Here is an 18,434-nt window from a genome sequence, read left to right as displayed (position 1 = left end):
AGAGAAAGGAAAAAGAGTAGAGGTTAGACCCAACAGCAAGAGCACTGTAAAGCACTGTACAGCATTGTAAAGCTTGCGACAACCTCTCGCAACACCAGTTGCTGGGAACTGTTCGGAAATGTCACTAGGAGCAACAGAATTTTTCTAAACCTAATGTTTTCCATATATATTTTTAAATGTTTTAATAAACAGATTAATATATGTGTTTCATCAACCTGAATGACTCGTTACCTAATTATCTAATGTTATATAGTACATATGTAAAACTAATATGAAAGAAGTCTGAGAAATTATGATATGCGCGGGATTCTGATGTCTTAGACCTCACATACTTACAAGTGGAGAATTTGTATAACTTGTGTACATATCATTTCAGTTAAATGTCCTGAGATAAATAATAAAGTTACTTTTTATTTGATGGTCTTTCTCCCCTTTTTCTAGTTCATCTGTCTTTCCATCCTTTATCTCGCTATCCTCTCCCTTATTCCCACTCTTCTTGCCTATCTCTATTCCTTCATGTCTATTTTTCTCCCAGCTTTCTTCCCTCCCTCCCAGCCTTCACAAGTAGAGGAATGAGGCTGATGACAGAGTAACAGGTGCGCCCCTATACAATATGGTCGCATATATTATAAGACTAAATGGAGCTGTCATTTCTCCCCATCTACTCTCCCTCTCCTTCCCACTTCCATGGTGGTGATATTGGAAGTGGCAGTGATAGTGGTGGTGATTGTAGTGTTGGTGGTGGTGAGTTGTTGGAAGGGTGACCCCAAGTGTGTGAACACGTACCACCACGCACAAATAAATCACAGGAATACTAGGAAATATTTCTTTAGCCTCAGAGTGGTCAGGAAGCGGGATGAACTGGACAGCACAGCGGTGGAGGCAGGATCCATACACAGCTTTAAAAATAGGTATGATAGGGCTCATGCAGCCAGGCGAGAGTAAACTCAGTGGAGAGAAGGGGCTAAGAACTAGGACTCAACCCTTGCAACCATATAAGCGATTAGATAGAGGTAATTGCATATAGGCGAGTACAGGGAGAAGTGTTATCCCCATAAAAGCTTGCCCACCAACTTGTGTCTCTTCTTCACTAGTGGTAAATTAGATTGATGGACTGATTACATCGACTCCAGGCTGAGGGACTGATTACCTCAAACTCCTTCTGATCTTCACCATTATTCTTAGTATAGGGGCTCTGGTGGCCTGGTGGTTAACGCTCTCGCTTCACACGGTGAGGGCCTGGGTTCGATTCCCAGCCAGAGTAGAAACATTGGACGTGTTTCTTTCAACCTGTTGTCTATGTTCCCCATCAGTAAAATGGGTACCTGGGTGTTAGTCGACTGGTGTGGGTCGCATCCTGGGACACTGACCTAAGGAGGCCTGGTCACAGACCGGGCCGCGGGGGCGTTGACCCCCTGAACTCTCTCCAGGTAAACTCTCCAGGTAATAGGACTGATAAAGCCACTGTGTGGCAAAACGTTTCCTCAATATAGATACCCAGTGTTACACTTATGTTACCAACTTGTCGGTTCTTTGAACCATTTATCTTCACTACTGTTGACAGTACGACATTTGGATCTGTCTCTCTGTGTAGATATTTAACTATATCATGTCTCATTTTTAAATGTTAATGCATGTAAGATAAATGAGGTTAAGATTGATTTACCATTACTCTGTGATGATAAACACTTTCAGTATTGACATTAGAAAGAGGCTTAATGGATTAGTAAGACTCAGCCAACATTAACGTATAATAACCTCACATTAACCTGTAATCACTTCATGTCACTTACAGATTATCTGTAAGTACCTGGCAAAGGTTATATTTTATGTTCTCTTACGGTAATGTATAAGCTTAAGCTCTCAGTATTGTTAGCGGCTTTCAAATTGAGGAATAAATACACGAGTAATCCTCAAGCACTCCTCCATTATTTTCTTCAATATATATATATATATATATATATATATATATATATATATATATATATATATATATATATATACGTGGATTAATTTGGTATGCAAATTTTTATTGGTGCACCGAAATTAACTTATGAGTTTAATATTGTTAAAATTTACGTAAAATAACATAATAACATAGGTTAATTTTATCCAACATGCCTTACGTCAGCCAGAATAGTTATCCTTTTGTCGATGTTCAGAATGATGTATGTGTCTAATTTATCATCAGAGTTAGAAAAAAATAAAATACGTTCTTCTTGCTTTGCCAAAAGAAAGAGGTATATACATATCTCTCAGTATATACTAATATATACTGAGAGATGTTTAACTATCGGTGTATATACATATAGATGTAAGGTATTCTTGATGTTAATGTCTAGGCAAATTATATTTGTAAATGGCCCTCAAATAAACTTGGCTGAAGCCGGTAGGAGAACTGGAGCTGCCTCGCATAGGCCAGTAGGCCTGTTGCAGTGTTTTTTCTTTCTTATGCTCTTCTTATCCTTATTATTTTAAGTAGTTATCATCACTACTACTCTAAGTACTTATCATAACTATTAATATAAGTAGATATTATTATACGTAATTATCATTATTATATGTAATTATTCTTATTAAAGGCAATGTAATTTGTCAGCGTAAAACCACAAGGTGAGAATGGGTGAGCCAAGGCGCCGTGACAATCTGATATCAGACGACCGCCTACAAGCTCAGTATTGATCTCCCCCTCTTTGTGATCATTCTTTGTGATCATTCACGGTGATCATTCTTTGTGATCATTCTCTTTTCCATCAGGTGACGGTCCAGCAGCCACTCGGAGACCATTCATTGTAGCGGCTGAGTATTGATCTTGACTAAGATCATTCAGCGTGTAGACACCAGCAGCTGGGTATCGACCCACTGACAGTGAAAACAGATTGTAAGAAAACCAGAACAAAGGGTACTGGGTCGAGGAGACGGTGAGTCGAGGGTGCTGTGAATCATGCAGGTCGTCCTGGGTCGTCCCTCTGTGACTGGGTGAAGGGGAGGGGCTGTGTAATCTATGACAGGTCGTCCCTGTTACTGGGTGAGGGGGGGGGAAGAGACTGTGTAGTTCATGACAGGTCTTTCTGGGTTGTTCTAAGACTGGTGATGCATCAGTCATCCCCAGAGCCTGTCACTACCTGGGTTGTGATAGGTTGAGCACTGCGGGCTGTTTTCTGTCATCCCTCACTGGCAATATCCTGAGACGCTATGTAGTGACCTTTTGTTTTGATAATGAGCTGGAGGATCTGGCTTTGGCAAACCAGATGGTGCTTAACCACGGGTTTATAACACAGGTAAACCAGTGGTGCCTTAACCACGGGTAAATAACATTAGTAGTCAGTGGCTGTTTAACACGGGTATACAGCACTAGTAAGTCAGTGGTTGTTTAACAGGGTATATATTATTATTATTATAATAAAAAAGAAGCGCTAAGCCACAAGGGCTATACAGCAACAGGGTATATAACATTTGGTTAGGATGTTGGTATACTAGTCACAGGAAAATCCGGATGATATCGGGGAGGTCAGTTAGTTGGACATACGCCATCATCCCTTCGTTGCGATCAGAGCTAGGTTATCTTGTCTACGTAGGTAGTCAACAGCGTCGTACACGATATTGATGGTGTGCTGAGTTCTCTTTTGGTTTCCGAAACCGAGCGGCTTCTCTGTGAAGAGATGGTGGTGTTCCCTTTAGAAATTCAACAAACTGGAGATAGTTTTCTCTAGTGATCTCCAACACGGAGATGGGTCTATAGTCATCGGGCCTGTGGTTATCTTTGTTGGTCTTGACAATGATTATCATTTTTGCCATCTTGAACACCTGTGGGAAATGGCCCTAGGCCAGGATGGCTTTGTAGATGTTCAGGAATGACTCCTTATACTTGTGAAGGAAGTACTTGTTTTGCAGTTATTCTCGAGGATCCCGGAGCCTTGCTGTTCAATTTTTGTGTGACCAGACTCATCTCCATACGAGTAACTAAGACTGGTGAGGGAAGACAGGGGTCGTCTTCAAGGGTAACCGTGTCAATTATGGGCAGGGGTTAGAAGTCCTCTAGGTTGTCAGCTTCCCATTATTAGACCCTGTGATACTGGTCCTTATTAACTCTTCGGCTATTGCTGTGTGAGAGAATCTTCTCCCACACTTCACCCATCAGAGATCAGTTATATTGAGGTTTGAGAATCATCCAGATTGACTGACGCTTCTTCATCGTCTTCATCGGTGAAAGTGTATATCAGATACTAAGTACGTTTCGACGTGGATCACAGTAATTGTCAAATTTTCCTCTAGAATTGTTCAGCGTGTCAACTGTTTTGGTTAGCCTGAAGTACGAGGTATTTTCAGAGTTATCTTTTGTGGAGCATCACAAACCCCCTCCTCCACACACACACACACACACACAAGCTTACACAATAGCTACATGTACTGTAAGATTGTTAGTTGCTCACTGAGGTCGTTGGGTTTGAGCAGCTGGCGCGCTAAATACAGCTACCTCAAACTTTTGCGTGACATTTAACACTTGTTCATCTATATTACAGGGTCTTGTGTGTGGAGTTGCTCACTACCTGGTGTGGAAAATGTGCAAGATATGAGAAATGGAAGGTGGGATAGCCATGATGGAGCCAGCGTTCCTGTGGTGGCACGCCTGACGGGAGGAGGAACCTGCCAGTTGTGACGGGAGTAGCTGCATCTTGACCGAGGTAACGAAAGCAGGCGTGCCTATCAAGAGTGACAGGAAGAGGTGTATCTTACGTGAAGTGACAGAAGGGTGAGTCTGCCAGTGTAGGCCGTGACGCTGGTGCTGCTGCTGGGGTGGTGGCGGCATGCACCTGCCACGCCGCCTCTGTAGCCTGCTGGGGGGTGTCTTCGTACTCTTTTTCTGCTTTTTCTGCGTGGCTGACTACTACGGCTATCATTACTACTACTACTCCAGTACCGCCATCCTTAGCGAGGCATATCCGCCAGCACTGCCGCAGGTGCGCACCCCCACACACGGAACACCCACACCCACACACCTCTTCAATGATACCACAGACTCCCTGTGGGTCGCCCCACACCATCACCCCGACGCCAGATACACTAAAGAGAAGAAGAGGCAATGCAAGAAAAAATACTGGAAGTGTAACAAGTTGCCGACGGACCCTGAACCTCCACTTGAGATGTTCGAGGAAGGAGGAGAAGGAGGAGGAGCAAGGTATAACTCTACCTTCGAGACTAACTCTTTGGAGGACACCCCTCTGTGGAACCAGTTTGCTGATCGCGGCTACACAGTCCTCGGTAAGTGAACAATCATTTGCCAATCTGATACTTGTGCTATTTAGGAAAAAAATAGTTTCAAAGTTTGATTAGTATGTGTAAAGTAGATACGTTTTCTTTATGTAAACACTCGTTATAACGAACTAATACGGAAGTGGGGGTGGGGGGATGTGGTAGGTGGTCGGTAGTGGCAGCTGTGATGGATAGAGAGGAGACAGTGTTGCCATGATAGTAACAATAAATAACACTGATGTAACCAACGGATTTTCTTGTTTCAGAATTTACTGACCCAACTTATTTTGTTCCATTCTAAAGAAGTTCGTTGTATAGAGGTCAGTTATATCGAGGGTTTACATTTTATGGATAATATCTTATAGCTATATAGTTATTATAGTATAGTATAGACCACGGAACGGGCGGGATTTGAATCCATTGCAAGTGAGTCCGAAAATTCAAAGGCCAGTGCGTTATCCTATGAATTTGAGGACTCACTTGCCATGGATTCAAACCCCACCCGCTCCCTGGTTTGTTTACAAATGTTTTATTACGATTTCATGAGTCATAGTATAGTATATTATGTTATAGTATGTTGTTTTTTTTTTTATTTTTTTTATTCACCGGTATTCTTCCGGCCCGGGTCTTTTCCAAGTAGTGGTGACCCGGCCTTGGCTCCCTATCTGGGGAGTGTCTCGAGACTTAAGTCTCCCATGGGAGGAGGTACAGTACCTCCTCATCTTTGGGACCAAGTGTCCCCAGGCCTAGCCACATTCCCCGCCCTCACGGGGCTCGTAGAGAGAAGCTAGGCCTCTGGTCTGCCATCTACCCCGCCTCGAAGGGGCTCGTGGGGATGGCAGTCTTATGAGCTGCAGATGGTAGCAAGCTCAGTATATTGTGTCATAGTAGAGTATATTATATTATAGTATAGTATATTATAGTATAGTATATTATAGTATATTATGTTAGTATATTATAGTATATTATGTTACAGTATATATTGTTATAGTAAAATATATTATGTTTTAGTATAGTATATTGTTATAGTAAAGTATATTATGTTTTAGTATAGTATGTTATAGTACAGTATATTCAGAGAAAATAAGCAACACCCAAGAGTGTTTCACAATGTTGTTGTGATGGATGTTGAAGTACTGCCATTATTACCTTGCTGCTTGTTGTATACTGTCTCTCTGCCAGGTGATGTTATCAGTGGCTTGGTGACTCACACACCATGTTGTCTTCACCAGGTGATGTTATCAGTGGCTTGGTGACTCACACACCCACGTTGTCTTCACCAGGTGATGTTATCAGTGGCTTGGTGACTCACACACCATGTTGTCTTCACCAGGTGATGTTATCAGTGGCTTGGTGACTCACACACCCACGTTGTCTTCACCAGGTGATGTTATCAGTGGCTTGGTGACTCACACACCACGTTGTCTTCACCAGGTGATGTTATCAGTGGCTTGGTGACTCACACACCATGTTGTCTTCACCAGGTGATGTTATCAGTGGCTTGGTGACTCACACACCACGTTGTCTTCACCAGGTGATGTTATCAGTGGCTTGGTGACTCACACACCACGTTGTCTTCACCAGGTGATGTTATCAGTGGCTTGGTGACTCACACACCACGTTGTCTTCACCAGGTGATGTTATCAGTGGCTTGGTGACTCACACACCATGTTGTCTTCACCAGGTGATGTTATCAGTGGCTTGGTGACTCACACACCATGTTGTCTTCACCAGGTGATGTTATCAGTGGCTTGGTGACTCACACACCACGTTGTCTTCACCAGGTGATGTTATCAGTGGCTTGGTGACTCACACACCACGTTGTCTTCACCAGGTGATGTTATCAGTGGCTTGGTGATTCACACACCACGTTGTCTTCACCAGGTGATGTTATCAGTGGCTTGGTGACTCACACACCATGTTGTCTTCACCAGGTGATGTTATCAGTGGCTTGGTGACTCACACACAACGTTGTCCTCACCAGGTGATGTTATCAGTGGCTTGGTGACTCACACACCACGTTGTCCTCACCAGGTGATGTTATCAGTGGCTTGGTGACTCACGCACCACGTTGTCTTCACTAGGTGATGTTATCAGTGGCTTGGTGACTCACACACCACGTTGTCTTCACCAGGTGATGTTATCAGTGGCTTGGTGACTCACACCACGTTGTCCTCACCAGGTGATGTTATCAGTGGCTTGGTGACTCACACACCACGTTGTCTTCACCAGGTGATGTTATCAGTGGCTTGGTGACTCACACCACGCTGTCTTCACCAGGTGATGTTATCAGTTGCCTTGGTGACTCACGCACCACGTTGTCTTCACCAGGTGATGTTATCAGTGGCTTGGTGACTCACACACCACGTTGTCTTCACCAGGTGATGTTATCAGAGGCTTGGTGACTCACGCACCACGTAGTCTTCACCAGGTGATGCTATCAGTGGCTTGGTGACTCGCACACCATGTTGTCTTCACCAGGTGATGTTATCAGTGGCTTGGTGACTCACACATCATGTTGTCTTCACCAGGTGATGTTATCAGTGGCTTGGTGACTCACACACCATGTTGTCTTCACCAGGTGATGTTATCAGTGGCTTGGTGACTCACACACCATGTTGTCTTCACCAGGTGATGTTATCAGTGGCTTGGTGACTCACACACCACGTTGTCTTCACCAAGTGATGTTATCAGTGGCTTGGTGACTCACACACCATGTTGTCTTCACCAGGTGATGTTATCAGTGGCTTGGTGACTCACACCATGTTGTCTTCACCAGGTGATGTTATCAGTGGCTTGGTGACTCACACACCACGTTGTCTTCACCAGGTGATGTTATCAGTGGCTTGGTGACTCACACACCATGTTGTCTTCACCAGGTGATGTTATCAGTGGCTTGGTGACTCACACACCACGTTGTCTTCCCCAGGTGATGTTATCAGTGGCTTGGTGACTCACACACCATGTTGTCTTCACCAGGTGATGTTATCAGTGGCTTGGTGACTCACACACCACGTTGTCTTCACTAGGTGATGTTATCAGTGGCTTGGTGACTCACACACCATGTTGTCTTCACCAGGTGATGTTATCAGTGGCTTGGTGACTCACGCACCACGTTGTCTTCACCAGGTGATGTTATCAGTGGCTTGGTGACTCACACACCACGTTGTCTTCACCAGGTGATGTTATCAGTGGCTTGGTGACTCACACACCATGTTGTCTTCACCAAGTGATGTTATCAGTGGCTTGGTGACTCACACACCATGTTGTCTTCACCAGGTGATGTTATCAGTGGCTTGGTGACTCACACACCACGTTGTCTTCACTAGGTGATGTTATCAGTGGCTTGGTGACTCACACACCATGTTGTCTTCACCAGGTGATGTTATCAGCGCCTTGGTGACTCACGCACCACGTTGTCTTCACCAGGTGATGTTATCAGTGGCTTGGTGACTCACACATCATGTTGGCTTCACCAGGTGATGTTATCAGTGGCTTGGTGACTCACACATCATGTTGGCTTCACCAAGTGATGTTATCAGTGGCTTGGTGACTCACACACCACGTTGTCTTCACCAGGTGATGTTATCAGTGGCTTGGTGACTCACACACCATGTTGTCTTCACCAGGTGATGTTATCAGTGGCTTGGTGACTCACACACCATGTTGTCTTCACCAGGTGATGTTATCAGTGGCTTGGTGACTCACACACCACGTTGTCTTCACTAGGTGATGTTATCAGTGGCTTGGTGACTCACACACCATGTTGTCTTCACCAGGTGATGTTATCAGCGCCTTGGTGACTCACGCACCACGTTGTCTTCACCAGGTGATGTTATCAGTGGCTTGGTGACTCACACATCATGTTGGCTTCACCAGGTGATGTTATCAGTGGCTTGGTGACTCACACATCATGTTGGCTTCACCAAGTGATGTTATCAGTGGCTTGGTGACTCACACATCATGTTGGCTTCACCAAGTGATGTTATCAGTGGCTTGGTGACTCACACATCATGTTGGCTTCAGCAGGTGATGTTATCAGTGGCTTGGTGACTCACACACCATGTTGTCTTCACCAGGTGATGTTATCAGTGGCTTGGTGACTCACACACCACGTTGTCTTCACCAGGTGATGTTATCAGTGGCTTGGTGACTCACACACCACGTTGTCTTCACCAGGTGATGTTATCAGTGGCTTGGTGACTCACACACCACGTTGTCTTCACCAGGTGATGTTATCAGTGGCTTGGTGACTCACACACCATGTTGTCTTCACCAGGTGATGTTATCAGTGGCTTGGTGACTCACACACCATGTTGTCTTCACCAGGTGATGTTATCAGTGGCTTGGTGACTCACACACCACGTTGTCTTCACCAGGTGATGTTATCAGTGGCTTGGTGACTCACACACCACGTTGTCTTCACCAGGTGATGTTATCAGTGGCTTGGTGATTCACACACCACGTTGTCTTCACCAGGTGATGTTATCATTGGCTTGGTGACTCGCACACCATGTTGTCTTCACCAGGTGATGTTATCAGTGGCTTGGTGACTCACACATCATGTTGTCTTCACCAGGTGATGTTATCAGTGGCTTGGTGACTCACACACCATGTTGTCTTCACCAGGTGATGTTATCAGTGGCTTGGTGACTCACACACCATGTTGTCTTCACCAGGTGATGTTATCAGTGGCTTGGTGACTCACACACCACGTTGTCTTCACCAAGTGATGTTATCAGTGGCTTGGTGACTCACACACCACGTTGTCTTCACCAGGTGATGTTATCAGTGGCTTGGTGACTCACACCATGTTGTCTTCACCAGGTGATGTTATCAGTGGCTTGGTGACTCACACACCACGTTGTCTTCACCAGGTGTTGTTATCAGTGGCTTGGTGACTCACACACCATGTTGTCTTCACCAGGTGATGTTATCAGTGGCTTGGTGACTCACACACCACGTTGTCTTCCCCAGGTGATGTTATCAGTGGCTTGGTGACTCACACACCATGTTGTCTTCACCAGGTGATGTTATCAGTGGCTTGGTGACTCACACACCATGTTGTCTTCACCAGGTGATGTTATCAGTGGCTTGGTGACTCACGCACCACGTTGTCTTCACCAGGTGATGTTATCAGTGGCTTGGTGACTCACACACCACGTTGTCTTCACCAGGTGATGTTATCAGTGGCTTGGTGACTCACACACCACGTTGTCTTCACTAGGTGATGTTATCAGTGGCTTGGTGACTCACACACCATGTTGTCTTCACCAGGTGATGTTATCAGCGCCTTGGTGACTCACGCACCACGTTGTCTTCACCAGGTGATGTTATCAGTGGCTTGGTGACTCACACATCATGTTGGCTTCACCAGGTGATGTTATCAGTGGCTTGGTGACTCACACATCATGTTGGCTTCACCAAGTGATGTTATCAGTGGCTTGGTGACTCACACACCACGTTGTCTTCACCAGGTGATGTTATCAGTGGCTTGGTGACTCACACACCATGTTGTCTTCACCAGGTGATGTTATCAGTGGCTTGGTGACTCACACACCATGTTGTCTTCACCAGGTGATGTTATCAGTGGCTTGGTGACTCACACACCACGTTGTCTTCACTAGGTGATGTTATCAGTGGCTTGGTGACTCACACACCATGTTGTCTTCACCAGGTGATGTTATCAGCGCCTTGGTGACTCACGCACCACGTTGTCTTCACCAGGTGATGTTATCAGTGGCTTGGTGACTCACACATCATGTTGGCTTCACCAGGTGATGTTATCAGTGGCTTGGTGACTCACACATCATGTTGGCTTCACCAAGTGATGTTATCAGTGGCTTGGTGACTCACACATCATGTTGGCTTCACCAAGTGATGTTATCAGTGGCTTGGTGACTCACACATCATGTTGGCTTCAGCAGGTGATGTTATCAGTGGCTTGGTGACTCACACACCACGTTGTCTTCACTAGGTGATGTTATCAGTGGCTTGGTGACTCACACACCATGTTGTCTTCACCAGGTGATGTTATCAGCGCCTTGGTGACTCACGCACCACGTTGTCTTCACCAGGTGATGTTATCAGTGGCTTGGTGACTCACACATCATGTTGGCTTCACCAGGTGATGTTATCAGTGGCTTGGTGACTCACACATCATGTTGGCTTCACCAAGTGATGTTATCAGTGGCTTGGTGACTCACACACCACGTTGTCTTCACCAGGTGATGTTATCAGTGGCTTGGTGACTCACACACCATGTTGTCTTCACCAGGTGATGTTATCAGTGGCTTGGTGACTCACACACCATGTTGTCTTCACCAGGTGATGTTATCAGTGGCTTGGTGACTCACACACCACGTTGTCTTCACTAGGTGATGTTATCAGTGGCTTGGTGACTCACACACCATGTTGTCTTCACCAGGTGATGTTATCAGCGCCTTGGTGACTCACGCACCACGTTGTCTTCACCAGGTGATGTTATCAGTGGCTTGGTGACTCACACATCATGTTGGCTTCACCAGGTGATGTTATCAGTGGCTTGGTGACTCACACATCATGTTGGCTTCACCAAGTGATGTTATCAGTGGCTTGGTGACTCACACATCATGTTGGCTTCACCAAGTGATGTTATCAGTGGCTTGGTGACTCACACATCATGTTGGCTTCAGCAGGTGATGTTATCAGTGGCTTGGTGACTCACACACCATGTTGTCTTCACCAGGTGATGTTATCAGTGGCTTGGTGACTCACACACCACGTTGTCTTCACCAGGTGATGTTATCAGTGGCTTGGTGACTCACACACCACGTTGTCTTCACCAGGTGATGTTATCAGTGGCTTGGTGACTCACACACCACGTTGTCTTCACCAGGTGATGTTATCAGTGGCTTGGTGACTCACACACCACGTTGTCTTCACCAGGTGATGTTATCAGTGGCTTGGTGACTCACACACCATGTTGGCTTCACCAGGTGATGTTATCAGTGGCTTGGTGACTCACACACCACGTTGTCTTCACCAGGTGATGTTATCAGTGGCTTGGTGACTCACACACCATGTTGGCTTCACCAGGTGATGTTATCAGTGGCTTGGTGACTCACACATCATGTTGTCTTCACCAGGTGATGTTATCAGTGGCTTGGTGACTCACACATCATGTTGTCTTCACCAGGTGATGTTATCAGTGGCTTGGTGACTCACACATCATGTTGTCTTCACCAGGTGATGTTATCAGTGGCTTGGTGACTCACGCACCACGTTGTCCTCACCAGGTGATGTTATCAGTGGCTTGGTGACTCACACACCATGTTGGCTTCACCACACTCAGTGTTTAATATCTGTTTGTCCTCAGTGATCCCAAAATATAGTTTATGTTCCATCAGTAGTGTAACTTCTTTCCCCTCCCACCCTCTTCCTCTCACTCACTTCCCTCCCACCCTCTTCCTCTCACCCACTTCCCTCCCACCCTCTTCCTCTCACCCACTTCCCTCCCACCCTCTTCCTCTCACCCACTTCCTCCCACCCTCTTCCTCTCACTCACTTCCCTCCCACCCTCTTCCTCTCACCCACTTCCTCCCACCCTCTTCCTCTCACTCACTTCCCTCCCACCCTCTTCCTCTCATCCACTTCTTTCTGACCCACTTACCTCCCATCCTCTTCCTCTCACCCACTTCCCTCCTACCCACTTCCCTCCCACCCTCTTCTCACCCACTTCCCTCCCACCCTCTTCCTCTCACCCACTTCCCTCCCACCCTCTTTCTCTCACCCACTTCCCTCCCACCCTCTTCCTCTCACCAACTTCCCTCCCACCCTCTTTCTCTCGCCCACTTCTCTCCCACCCTCTTCTTCTCACCCACTTCCCTCCCACCCTCTTCCTCTCACCCACTTCCCTCCCACCCTCTTCCTCTCACCCACTTCCCTCCTACCCACTTCCCTCCCACCCTCTTCCTCTCACCCACTTCCCTCCTACCCACTTCCCTCCCACCCTCTTCTCTCACACCCACTTTCCTCCCACCATCTTCTCTTCCATCCATTTCCCTCCCACCCTGTTCTCTACCACCCACTTCCCTCCCACCGTCCTCTCTCTCACCCACTTCCCTCCCACTCTTCTCTCATCCACTTCCCTCCACCTTCTCTCCCACCCTCTTCTCTTCCACCCACTTCTCTCCCGCCAACTTCTTTCCCACCCATTTCTCTCCAACCCTCTTCTCCCACCCACTTCTCTCCCACCCCTTCTCTCACACCCACTTCTCTCCCACCCCTTTCTCTCCCACCCACTTTTCTCCAGCCCTATTCTCTCCCACCCATTTCTATCCTATCCTCTTCTCTCCGCCATTCACTTACATCGCTCTCTTGTAATTCATCCTTGCTATATTTCCCTGTGATTCATCCTTACTATATATCCCTGTGATTCATCCTTGCTATACGTCCTTGTGATTCATCCTTGATATATCCTTGTAATTCACGATTGCTATACATTCGTGTAATTTATCCTTGCTATCCATCCTAGTGATTCATCCTTGTTATTCACCTGTGTTATTCACCTGTGTGATGCACCAGTGTGTTTCATGCTTGTGTTAGCAGCCACTGTCTCTGGCCCTGCTGCTGGGATCATGTAATACATAATATGTAATATTCTAAGAACTATAAGCTATTCTTAGTTGCTTATATCATAACCTCACTTTCCTACACATATTCTCTCTTGCACTTCAACTTTTCGTAAAAGCATAGTGCTACCGTATGGGACTGACATAAGAGCAATAATAATAATAATAATAATAATAATAATAATAGAAATAATAATAATAATAATAATAATAATAATAATAATAATAATAATAATAATAATAGTAATAATAATAATAATAATAATAATAATAATAATAATAATAATAATAATAATCTTTATTTCTACATGTACATATACAAGGTATACAGTCCTAGCTGATATCAGTGACATACTACTATATAGAAAGTCCCTTGTTATGCAGAGCATTTCGGGCAAATTTGGTCAATTTTGTCCCAGGATGCGACCCACACCAGTCGACTAACACCCACGTACTTATTTTACTGATAGGTGAACATGGACAGCAGGTGTCTTAAGGAAACTGTTACACTCCAAGTATTGTAACCACTATTTCCTTCTTTTTAGAGCATAACAGAAACACGTCCTAATGTTTCCACTCGTACCAGGGATCGAACCACAGACCTCAGTGTGTGAGCTGAGTGCGCTACCAATCGAGTTTTTTTTTTTTTTTGGTCAGAGTTAACATGCATATTGTACACAGACACAGTAGTACTTAATAGTCGCAAAATATCGGTATCGGCTAATTTTGATGGTATCGGTATAGACCTAAAATTAGTTATCGGTATCAACAAAAAACTTGTTATCATCCCATCTCTGGGTAGTACTATCAAGACAGTAAGAGTTGAAACTAATGCCAAGATTAACGGAATAAAACGAGTGTGTGTGTGTTTAGGATAAGACCTGGTACAAAACACTGACAATTCTGAAATAAGGCATATGCCCAGTATCAGGATATTTTAATGAGGAAACGTTTAACTGAAGCAGAAGAAACCCTCTGTGGCGAAACGTTTTCTCATTAAAATATCCTAATTATGCGCGTCATGTTCCTCACAAGGATGTGTATATTTTGCAAGAAATATAAAATTTGTGTAGGGGACACTTAACAGGCCTGAGTGAGCAGATATTATTAGAATATTTGCGGGGAAACGCTAAACTAGCAGGGGTTATACTGCGCCTGGGGAATGGGAGATAGTCAAGATCGATACTAAGAGCAGGGTAGGTCAAGTTTCTTGGATCAAGAGCCCTTCACTAGTATCAAGGCGCCTCCCTCGAGGAGAATAAGAGTGTATGCGAACACTAATGAGGGTAGAGCATACACTGTCAGCAGTGCTGAATTGTACGTGACTGTTCTGTTATGTATATGACGGTTCTGTCATTTACGTGACTGTTTTGTCATGCACGTGACTGTTTTCTGTTAGTTGAAAAGTATACGACAAACATATATATATATATATATATATATATATATATATATATATATATATATATATATATATATATATATATATATATATATATATATATATATATATATATGTATGTATATGAAGTATAAAAGAGACTCATATCCCTCTCTCGGGGAGCTTGTTAAACTGTTGAAAACGGATTGCATCACGTCCCAGAGGAGCAAACACAGCCGACCTCACTGGAGAGACGAACTTGGTATAAAACTGGGGCAGAGAACAGTCTCTAAAATCCCTTTGAAGAGTCCATTGAGCAAGCGGTACAGGACTAGTGGACTTCAGGGTTCGCGGACTCTAGGACTCGCAATTCGCACACTCCAGGACTCATGGACTCTAGGTCAAGTGAGTCCCAGATGTATCACAATACATTACTCGTGGACTCCAATACTCGCATACTCCAGGACGCACATACTCCAACAAACAGTGACTCCACAACTCGGGAACTCCAGAACTCGTGTACTCCTGCGCTGGAACACATCCTCGACACACCAGTTTCTTGAATTTCACGACATCTTTCTTTAACTAGGTCAGTAACGTGCAGTTTTTTAACTTCTGCATTGTTGTCTTAGCGGTTATTCTTGCACTTGTCTTCCCAGCCAAGATAACATTGTTGTCTTAGCGGTTATTCTGACACTTGTCTTCTCAGCCAAGATAACATTGTTGTCGTAGTGGTCATCGTGGACTAGTCTTCCCAGCCAAGATAACAGGAACAAGACATTAAAAAAAAATAATAACTGTAAACAGCTCACCTAGCGGAGGATACAAACCCATAACAAGCCAGTGCAATGCAAAACTAGCTAGCAGGCTAGTACGCTACAGTATAGTGGGTAGCACACTGATCTGCTAGTTGTAGCACTGGCCGGCCATGCTCACAACCATCAGCTCGGTGACCAACGCAGGTCCCTCTTTATGAAGATAAAGCGTGCGCATGCGTCTAACTACGACCAGTATGTATATGTGTTCTCCTGTGTTCATCATGTATATCTGTTCTCCTGTGTTCATCATGTACCCCTGTGTATGGTAGGCCTTTGATTTTCGTCACGGCATTTTGCCGGAGCGCTCACCCGGCATAATGCCGTGATCAGCAATGTATATCTGAACTTTGTGTTGCAGCAAGTATGTCTGAACTTTGTGTTCCAGCAAGTATGTCTGAACTCTGGAATGTTGCAACATGTATATCTGAATTCTGAGGTGTTGCAACATGTATATCTGAACTCTGAGGTGTTGCAACATGTGTATCTGAATTCTGAGGTGTCGCAACATGTATCTCTGAACTCCGAGATGCTGCAGCATGTATATCTGAACTCCGAGATGCTGCAGCATGTATATCTGAACTCCGAGATGCTGCAGCATGTATATCTGAGCTCCGAGATGTTGCAGCATGTATATCTGAACTCCGAGATGTTGCAGCATGTATATCTGAACTCCGAGATGTTGCAGCATGTATATCTGAACTCCGAGTTGTTGCAGTATATCCATGTTGATGAATGGAAGGCCGTGATTTTCTAGCACTAGGCAGTGAAGGACAACATTGATATTAGTAAGTAGGAAGCAGAGGGGCTGAGGAAGGTGTCGTGGGCCACCTCAGGACTGAGGAAAGTGTCATGGGACACATCTGAGGTTGGTATCGTGGGACACACCGCAGGGCTGAGGTTGGTGTCGTGGGACACACCTCAGGGCTGAGGTTGGTGTCGTGGGACACACCTCAGGGCTGAGGTTGGTGTCGTGGGACACACCGCAGGGCTGAGGTTGGTGTCGTGGGACACACCTCAGGACTGAGGTTGGTGTCGTGGGACACACCTCAAAGCTGAGGTTGGTGTCGTGGGACACACCTCAAGGCTGAGGTTGGTGTCGTGGGACACACCTCAGGGCTGAGGTTGGTGTCGTGGGACACACCGCAGGGCTGAGGTTGGTGTCGTGGGACACACCTCAGGACTGAGGTTGGTGGCGCTGCTGCTGCCACTAAGGTTGCAATATATCTGGCATGAGCGACTCACGGCTGACATTGATGGGGCGGGTGCATCAGGCGAGGCTGCAACTCTCCTCGCCACTGATTACAATGGTAGCCCGTCAAGATCTTGTGGAATATTGCTGACTAGCGATCACACAGTGTTGAAGAGCAAGACGACGCCTTCAGTGAGTGACACAGCACTTGTGTGTGTTCCATAGTGACCACGTGGGCGCTACAGGTCTTGTCTGTGTATTCCACAGTGACCACAGAGTGTGACACAGGTCTTATCTGTCTTCCACAATGATAACAGTGTGACACAGGTTTTGTCTGTGTATTCCACAGTGATTACAGAGTGTGACACAGGTCTTGCCTGTGATCCACAGTGGTCACAGTGTGGCACAGGTCTTGTCTGTGTATTCCACAATGATCACAGTGTGACACAGGTCTTGTCTGTGATCCACAGTGATCACAGTGTGGCACAGGTCTTGTCTGTGTATTCCACAATGATCACAGAGTGTGACACAGGTCTTGTCTGTGATCCACAGTGATCACAGTGTGACACAGGTCTTGTCTGTGTTCCACAATGATCACAGTGTGACACAGGTCTTGTCTGTGTTCCACAATGATCACAGTGTGACACAGGTCTTGTTTGTGCTCCACAATGATCACAGTGTGACACAGGTCTTGTGTGTGTTCCACAGTGTGACACAGGTCTTGTCTGTGTTCCACAGTGATCACAATGTGACACAGGTCTTGTCTGTGTTTCACAATGATCACAGTGTGACACAGGTATTGTCTGTGTTCCACGGTGATCACAGAGAGTGACACAAGTCTTGTCTGTGTTCCACAGTGATCACAGAGAGTGACACAAGTCTTGTCTGTGTTCCACAGTGATCACAGAGAGTGACACAAGTCTTGTCTGTGTTCCACAGTGATCACAGAGAGTGACACAAGTCTTGTCTGTGTTCCACAGTGATAACAGAAACTATCACAGAAAATTACCTTGATAATTTCTGGGTGTACTCAAGCACTATCTGTGACCTCACATCAACACCCATGTAAAAAATGAGGAACTCATCAAACGAAGAGTAACTGCAATGATGAATGAATGTTAACAAGGCAGGTAACCTACAAGAGGAGGATCAGCCAGACTGTTGCTACCTACGTGGAACAC

The 18,434-nt window shown here is 45.4% G+C and overlaps 1 protein-coding gene across 1 annotated transcript in view; it reads left to right on the top strand.

Moving 5' to 3' along the window:
• Window positions 1-18,434, top strand: part of LOC128695898 (heparan sulfate glucosamine 3-O-sulfotransferase 6) — a 100,775-nt gene that overhangs the window by 49,261 nt on the left and 33,080 nt on the right. Inside the window, exon 2 of the mRNA XM_053786839.2 lies at window positions 4,524-5,262. Coding sequence (XP_053642814.1) covers window positions 4,809-5,262 — 454 coding nt within the window. The 5' untranslated portion in view covers window positions 4,524-4,808. The remainder of the gene's footprint in view (window positions 1-4,523; window positions 5,263-18,434) is intronic.

Source organism: Cherax quadricarinatus, chromosome 41 (assembly GCF_038502225.1).
Source record: "Cherax quadricarinatus isolate ZL_2023a chromosome 41, ASM3850222v1, whole genome shotgun sequence".
In the NCBI taxonomy this organism is placed as follows: Eukaryota; Metazoa; Arthropoda; class Malacostraca; order Decapoda; family Parastacidae; genus Cherax; species Cherax quadricarinatus.
Note: the sequence above shows the minus strand (reverse complement) of the source record. Positions and strands in the feature narration are given on the sequence as shown.